This window comes from Prinia subflava, chromosome 10, assembly GCF_021018805.1.
Source record: "Prinia subflava isolate CZ2003 ecotype Zambia chromosome 10, Cam_Psub_1.2, whole genome shotgun sequence".
In the NCBI taxonomy this organism is placed as follows: Eukaryota; Metazoa; Chordata; class Aves; order Passeriformes; family Cisticolidae; genus Prinia; species Prinia subflava.
The window spans coordinates 17,382,671-17,391,334 of NC_086256.1; the positions used below are offsets into that span (position 1 = coordinate 17,382,671).

Sequence of the window (8,664 nt, forward strand, 5' to 3'; positions counted from 1 at the left end):
GAGGCTGAGGGAAGGGGACTTGCTGAGCCAGGGGAGGGCATGGATGGATGGATTTGGTCACCTACCACAGCCTACTGGAGGCACTTTCCCCATTGGAGGGGTCCTTTCCCCATCGAGGGTGGGAGGTCCAGCAGTGCAGCAGGGGCCCAGGGAGGCTGTGCAGCCTCCACCCTTGGAGGTTCTCAAGAACCTGACAAAGCCCCCAGACACCTGGTCTGGTCTCCTGGCTGACCCTGTCCTGAGCACAGGCTGGATAGAATGGACTCCCATACTCCCTTCCAATCTGAATTGTCTGAGAATTCAGACAATTGAATATAAAATAGGAGAGGAAGTGGTGGTGGAGGGGGGTGGTGGTGGTGGTGTGAAATGGGAAGAAAGAAGAGTTGATCAAAATGTATTGCTCAAAAATTCAGTGGTAGACACCCATGTTGTGGTTCTTAAACACTTAGGGTTCTGTGGACTCTCTAGTCCAGAATCTATTTGCAGTCTCTTTAGATTAAATTTAATAATTTGCATTTGTTCTAGTTGGATAATACTTGAAAATAATGCTGTGGGCTAGTTTACCTGCTTTTATGTGCTTGAATGACCCTGGAGATATTTGTAACTTCAGATGGGGCTCTTAAAGGTCTTTTTATTTTTTTCTTTCCATTTTTTTTCTTTTTTTCCTTTTTGAGATTTTGATTTGAGATTTTTTTTTAAGATATTGATTTTGCCCACTTATTTTTGAAAAACTGGTAGTGTATGATGGGGTCTGTTTTAAGTACTATGCAGGCACAGTGAACAAGGCAACTTTCAAGAATAGTCTGAAAAACGCAGGGCCCCACTTTTTCATATGGGAGGAAGCAAACAAAGCTGGAAAAAATGGTTGTAAAACTCAGCTGCTGGTGCCACCTGAGTGAAAGCAATTCCTTTTCTAGGTGCAAGAATGAGTCATGCATAGTAGAGTTTGTGATTCAGGCAGATGTGCTTCATCTCTCCCTTCCAGTTCCTGCAGCAGCTCCCACAGCTCAGGGGCAGCACACCAGCTGCTGGTGCTGTCCTCACCCATGGATGGGTCTGCACTCGCACAGCTCTGCCTGTAGAAAAGAGGCAGGATTAGGAGGAGAAATGGTGCCTAGCTGTTTGGTTTGTCCTCACGAAGAGGTCATTTTGAGATGTGTTGGTCCAGGGTGTCATGAGGTGGCCTGAGCTCCTGAGAGGCCCCCAGCAGGGAGCAGTGCCTCCTGTACTCCACTCAGGGTCCGGACCGCTGAGTTGTAGTGGATTACAGGGATGTAGAGGAGACTGAGCAGAGACCCCGTGCAGGAGCCTGCTGCCCCCATGCTCGGGGTATAACACAAACCCCTTGAGTCTGCACAGCGGCCCCGTCAGAGCCTGCACAGCTCTGTCCCCAGGGCTCCCGAGGGGCCTCGGATGGCAGGTAAGGAGCAATTATTAATCGTGAGGGCTGAGATTATTCACACCGTTTGCTTTCCTCACATTCACTCCTCCCTTTCTTGTTCAAATAAGGTGACATTTAGTAGAAACTTACAGTGGAGCTTTTTATCCCTCTTTCAGTGGTTTATTTGATTTCATTGATCTTTTAAACTCATAATCAAACTGATTTTTGTAACCAGGAACTGTATGATCTTACCCCTTTTATTTTCCTGTGTACTGAACGAACAGTTCAGTCTAGCAGAGCTCAACAGCCTTAGTTAGAACCGAGTTTGAGCAGTCTGGGCTTTCCGCATGTCCCGGTGCGGGACGCGAGCGCAGAGCCGGGGGGAGATGGAGGCGGGGGGAGATGGAGGCGGGGGGAGATGGAGGCGGGGGGAGATGGAGGCGGGGGGAGATGGAGCCGGGGGGAGATGGAGCCGGGGGGAGATGGAGCCGGGGGGAGATGGAGGCGGGGGGAGATGGAGCCGGGGGGAGATGGAGCCGGTGGACCCCGCCACTCCGGGGCGCTTCCTCAAACGAAGGAAGGCTCATTGCCTAAAATCGGCACCCACCTGGCGACGCCTAATACCATACGTGTCCTTTTAAACCCAGCAAGGGCCGCGAGCGGAGGAAGCTTTTGAGAGGAAATTTTTGTAGAACTGCCAGCTTGTCTGGTAAATCACCTGTCTGAAGATAACGGCATTTTAACGAGGCGAATAGACATTTCTGAGCATTCCCCACTGGTTTTTCCCTCTCCGGGTGCCAGAAGGGGACGGGCGGTGCGGAGGCACACGGCGAAGGGAGCGGTACCCGTGCGGGGGAGCAGGGCCCGGCGGGCGGCTGCGGGCGGTGCCGGGGCTGCCCCTGCCGCGGGCGGAGCGGCGGCAGCGCCTCCGCGGCTCCGCCAGGGGCTGCTCGAGCACCGCGCCCGGGCCGGCCCGGGCCCGCTGCCCCCGCTCGGCACCCAGCCGCCCGCTCCGCTCCCCCGGGCCCGCTCCGCTCCCCCCGGCCCGCTCCGCTCCCCCGGGCCCGCTCCGCTCCCCCGGGCCCGCTCCGCTCCCCCGGCCCGCTCCGCTCCCCCCGGCTCCGCTGCCCCGGGCCCGCTCCCCTCGCCCCGCTCCCCTACGGCCTGCGGGGCTTCCCTGCCGTCCCCCCGCCAGCCCCTACATGCGGGCTGTAATGAATTAATTCCCCGAGTCTCACGGGATATTGTTTCTTTCTTTCTTTTTAAAATTATTATTATTATTTTTAGTTTTAAATTTTTTTCCCCAGGGCAGGAGCGCGGTGTTTGAACCCTGCGTCCGCCCCGCCGGTGCCTGTGAAGGGCCGCCTGCCGCTCGGCCCCAGCGATAATCAGAGAGGAGCGTGTTGGCAGCGGATAATTCACGCGTCTCCCTTCCGTGGGGCGGTATCAGCGCGATTTTTATCTTGGCTGTTTGCCGAAGACGGTGTCGTGGTGCCTGCTTATTCCTCTTCCCATGCTCTCGCTTCTTTCTGCTTGGTTTCTGTAAAATAATGTTTTGAAAATGTATTGTTTTAACATTGGAATTAATCTAAAATACCCCAAAATGTTTTTAGCAGTAGTACCATTCAAAAGGTTGATCTGTAATGGAGACCACCACACTAGGCTCTCCTTCGATGCAGAAATATGTAAGGTAATATGGCATTGAGTAATAAAATTTTTGTTTTCCTAAGTCTAATATTTCACTTGTAATAGTTAATGAATTAACACCAGCGATGCAATAGATTGAAATAAGCAAAGGCAAGGCTTCAGATTTCATTGGAATTTATGGAGAAAATCTGGTGTCAAGCAAAAACTCCATTTTGTGTTTTCTGAAAGTGAAGTCCCTGTAATTAAAATGCTTTGATAAAATGTTTCACCTACATAATTGCTGTCCTTGGTCTGTTGCTCCTCAAATGTTTTTGTTTTTGTTTTTGTTTTTTTTTTCTGGTTTAATTTAGTTTTGTTTTAATCTCCCAAACTTTTACAACACCTGCAGTAGAAGAACCACAGTCACAGAGTTTTGGTAGAAAAGGAGTTTGTTTGTCCTGGTTTTGTTTTCCTTTTGAGTAGGTTTCAGCATGTTTGTGACTGTAATAGTTGTGTGCTCTGTTGTCAAAAACCTTAACAAACCTTTAAGCGAGTCTAATTAAAGCAGCCTTTGATAATGGCAATAATAAAAGATTGCTTTAATTTACGCTGTAATGAAAGAATTGTGCCATTAAATGCTACAGGAAATAGAACTGCTTTTCCAGACTAGGTAGAAACGGCATGCTGTGTTTTTATGATCTCAGTGAAATCCCAGTGATTGTCTTTCCGGCCATCAGCCAGAACTTCAGAAATGTTCAGAAATGGGGCAGTTCCTCCCTCTTCTGAGAGAGAGGTGTGTGTAGTCAGTTATCCTGTTTGGTGTGTCCAGTGTGTTTCTTCTTTAAACCTTGCACATCTGCCCCCAAAGCCTGTCATTTCAATGGAGCCTGGCAGGTTTTGTGGTGTCTGAACACTTTGGGCTGGAAACATTTTAAGTTTTTTTGATTGCTTTTTGATTTTTTTTTCTCCTCAGAGTTTCTTTTTCATTATATTGTTTATTGGTGTCTTGTCCTTTAAGCCAGGATAGTTCCAGAGACATGAAATGATGGCTTCTTTTTTGGACCATGCTTCTAGATACCAATTGGATTGCCCCTCTCCAGTAAACAGGTTGCCAGCCTGTGAGGAATGCAGTGGTGGGATAGACATGTCAGCAGGACATAAGACTTTACCCTGCAGGTTAATCACCAGAGAGCCTCACGTCACTTCTCCACTTTTCTGCTGCAGGTTCTGCTTTCATTTTTATAGTGTATTGGATTTTATATTTATTTTCATGGGACCCTGGAAGAAGCCTGAACTTTTGTGCTTTTAAGAGAAGAATAAAAAAATAAAAAAATAAAAAAAAAAAAAAAAAAAAAAAGAAAAGTAAGCAATTTACCCCAGATTATTTCCTAAGGTAAATTAGAACACTGAAGTTAAATTCTATTTCATTTTCTGAAGTTTGTGTTGTAGTGAACGAGCAAATGAGGTTGCCAAAATATGACTAATTCACACATTGTATTAGTCTTTACAGGATAAGCTGTTGGAAGGACTAAAGCCATATACTTTTAAGAATTGAGAAACAAGAATAAGATGAGCCTCAGGAACCTTAGAGCAGAATATAAAATGCTGCTCCTGCAGCTGGAGCTCATGCTGATTCTGTGTATTGTACAGCAACACCGTCATAACAATAACAAAAAGAAGATAAGCAACTGAACTGTGAATTCCAGGTTCATTTTTCACTTCCACCTAACTCTTCGTAACTTTACAATGAAAGATTCAGAAATTGGAGCCAATTACCATAATATGTGGTGGTTTGGTGGGAGCATGTTCTACATCAGACAGTTAAAAGGTTTTATTGCTATTAGGAGCTTGTTAATGCCCTTGATAATGTCTCTAGTTGCTTTGTAATGTCTCTTGTTGAAGTATAGAATTCTTTTATCTTCTTATTACATTATGCAGAAACTTGAATTGAAACGATATTTGCAGGAACATTTAAAGTAGTGCATCAATCAGTTTCAAAGAAGAGAAAATGTTCTCAGAATAGGTTATAAAAGGATAACTGTCAGTTTTATTTTGGATGAACAAAGAAACCAACGTAAAAAGCACTTTATTGTAAAAGCACACTGTGCAATTCAATAAATATTCCATATAAATATAAAGGAAAAGAAAGTTCATAATTATCTGATGGCTTGAATATAATTTAAGTAATACTTCCAGAATGCAGCAAGCAGTGAAGCTCCTTCTTTCTTGTGTATTCTACCTCCAGATCAAGTCCTCGGTGGGAGATAGTTTAAATCGACTTGTTAATGATTTGAATGGATAAAATATGGTTATAATTTGACATTATCTGGCAGGGATGTAAAGCTCTCACACAAACCACCTCTCTGCGTGAGAAAAATAGCAGTAGCACCTTCCCTCACTGTCCTTGGTTTTTGTGTATTTGTTTGGTTTTCTTCCTCAAACGTGATTTCTTGTTGTTTGTTTTCCCCCCGGCATTTTTTACCTGCTTTAACACAAAGTTATTGGAGTATTTATACATTTGGATTACAAACCTTCTATATGATTCTGTTAGAAAACACTTGCACGTGGTGTTATTATCCAGGCAAACAGTTGCAAATACTCTGCTCCCTGAACCAATAGTAGCTTGCTAGACCACACAAAATATGGCATGTTGCAAATCTCATCTTGTAGCCTGTAAACCAGAAGCAGCTCTCTCCCCTTCCCCCCTTCTTTATCTTCTAAAAAAAGAAAAAAAAAAAGAGAAAATACTGAAGACTGCACATAGAGAGTTGTAAATGCTCTGCTCACACAGCAAATGTTTCCCAAAGAAATTGGAGTGTCTTGCCCTTTGGATCCATTGTCTTTTTAGGATCCAGTGTTCATCCCGTGACTTCAACGGAATAGAGTATTTCTAGTTTAAGAAATGTATGTTTATTTCTGAAGAGTATGTTATTAAGGCAGAGAAGTAATTAACTGTGAATGCAGAGATTTTGGTTTATTTATTTATTTCAGTTTGTTTTGGTAACTAAATTCTATGTGCAAGGGATTTCTAACCTTTTTTGTTGGTCATTCTGAAAGAGTATGCAGCATGTACCTGCATTATTCAACTGCTTATTTTTTACTTCTGAAACTTTGAAAAGATAATTTATTTCTATTTAATAATCATACCACAGTCAACTCACCTCGTTCATGCCTCGTTCTCAGTTCTAAGCTTCAACCTAGGTATGTTTTTAAACTCGTGGGTGGTTTTAAAAATTGTAGGCTATTAAAAAAACTCCTATGGTTTTAGGGACTTACAATAGTGATTTTGTTGAAGTCTGCTATAATTGATCAATCAATTCACAATATTCACAATGTATTTAAGATCAAATTTTATTTCCACGGCACATTTTTCTACATAGGACTTCCCTCCTTTAATTGCTTCCCCCTGTTTCCACGGCTGTGCAGCAGCTCTTAAGGCAGGGGTGCCAGGTGGCCTTTGCACCCCCAGCGCCTCCATCCCCCTGCCCTTCTCTCTCTGGCCAACACCTGCTTCTTGTGGAACAGGTGTCACTATAGTGCCCCAAAAAGAGTTTATTTCATAACACTTCAGGCAACTTCTGAAGAAGTGCCTCCATAAGTTACTGAGACCTTGAGAAAACAGTAATTTCCTGTGAGCAAGCTGCTGGGCTGCATGCATCTGTGTGCTCTGCCTGGGAAATCAGGTTCCCCTGGCAGCTCCCCCGGGCTGTGGATGTGACATGGGGCTGGTGTGAGGTGAGCCTCCCTGGCCCTGCACCGTGGGCTCTGTGCCTGCTGCAGGGGCAGCCTGGGCTGCAGCTCCAGCCCTGCCTCGCTCCCACTCTGCTCTTCCCAATGGGTGCGCTCCCTCCCTTAAGACTTGGGAACGTCAGCCCTGGGTTAGAAACCCCAAACACCCAAGGTAAACAAACATCACACTTTAAAAAATTACTGCCCAGATACTACAGCCGAGTCCGTGATCATCCTGGGATCTTACCAGAAGACACTGGTAAGATATCAGATGATCATCTCTCTGGGAAGGAATGTGTACTTGCCTTTAATTTATTTGGCCTTTAAATTCCATTATTAATAGAGGTTTTGCTGACCTGAGGTAGAGCAGGGGAACAGCAGTGCTTGCTCCAGGAGCACAGATGAGAAACCTGACTTGAGTAAGACATTGCAACTAGGCAGTAAGAGCAGTTTGCACTTTATCTGTTCCAAAATGTAGGTTACTGTGCCAAGTGTGATGACGATGGCTCTCATTTTGCAGGAGTTCCTAGTGACTAGACCTGATGCCATTTCAAAGCAGGGCTTTGGTTTGGGAGGTGGCCAAGCTCTGCTTTCACCTAAAGGTGAAAAAGAGGTAAAACACAGGGCATCCTTGGGGAGATGGGGGTCAAGGCTTTCGAATCCAGTATGGATTAAACATGAGAGACCTCTGGCATATATGGAATTACACAAACATATGTAAAATTCTTTCTAGTTGAGCTGGAAAGCCTCTTGTAACATGTATTACTTTAAATATCTCTGGAGATAGGAGGAGGAATCTGGCTTTCCTAGATAGAAGCATTTTTGGAGGAGGAGTAGATGATGTTATGAATAGATGTGATAAAGGCAATGACAAGACAGACTTTTGCATGAAGCACAGAAAGCTGATCTGTAGCAGGAAATGTAGTGGCTTGGGTGACAATAGCGTGAGCCATAAAGAACCCTGAAACTGACTGGTGTTTCTTGTTTTACTCTGGTATGACAAAAAACCAAAAATAAGTGATTAGCAGCAGCACCCATAACACCCAGCCAAGAACAAGAGACATGAGAGACTCTTCCTTAGTTTACCACTTTCTAACTCAAAGTGGAGGGCAGGCTTGAGAAGGGAAAACCCCACAGACTGAGCAGCCTTGCATGGTGTTTCTTTGGGCTGCTAATAATGCTTCTGCAGGTGTGACCTGACTTACAGAATGAAACCTCTGGCCCAGGTAGTGAGCATCACATCACTGTGACAGAACAGGGCTCAGTTCAGATTGCAGCAGAGAAGTGATGTCTTGGCAGAAGAATTGAGTGGGAAGTGACAGCTCTTGCTGTAAAAAAAGCAGAGTGTCTAAGAGTTAAAATAGATTCTTCTCTGAAATGCCCATGTAGCTTCAATAGCTCCACAGGAGTTTTAGGATTACAAATGACAGCAAAATTTGTGCCATTCTGCATAATTGTATTCTCTACAAAGAAAGTTTCCTACATCTCCTTGCAAAGACGGTACTTTCATTAGAAGGAAAATAATTTCAAAATGACATCTCTTTGTGCCAAGGTTTAGAAAGATCTAACAAGGAGTTCTAAAAAAAAAAAAAAGAAGCATTTACATTGAATCCTTTGGTTTTACAGGTAGAATAATGACACGAAAATAAAAGAAAATTTTAATTGGTGAAGGGAAGGGGAAACAGTTCCTGACTCGTCACTATGTTCATCCTCTCTTGTAGCTCCCACCATTTTCACTGACAATATACAGAACTATATTTGTCTTTACTGAGGTTCAGCTCTGTTAAAAACAATCCAGTTCTATCTCTCTGCTAGTGTAGGATTTCAGCCTTCCTTAACATGAGTCTGACAGACAAGGAACCCAGAATGTCATAGTTTGGAAATGGTTCAATCTCCCGTAATTTTGTTAATTTAAATGTAGTCACAGG

General features: G+C 44.3%; 1 protein-coding gene across 1 annotated transcript; it reads right to left on the reverse strand.

The window, feature by feature from the left end:
- Window positions 1-267: 267 nt before the first annotated feature.
- Window positions 268-6,485, reverse strand: LOC134555439 (skin secretory protein xP2-like). Its single transcript, XM_063407020.1, has 3 exons — window positions 6,374-6,485; window positions 1,989-2,811; window positions 268-1,076 (listed from the first exon to the last, which is right to left on the reverse strand). The coding sequence occupies exons 1-2, from the start codon at window positions 6,483-6,485 to the stop codon at window positions 2,096-2,098; spliced, it is 828 nt and encodes a 275-aa protein (XP_063263090.1). The 3' UTR covers window positions 268-1,076; window positions 1,989-2,095.
- Window positions 6,486-8,664: the final 2,179 nt, after the last annotated feature.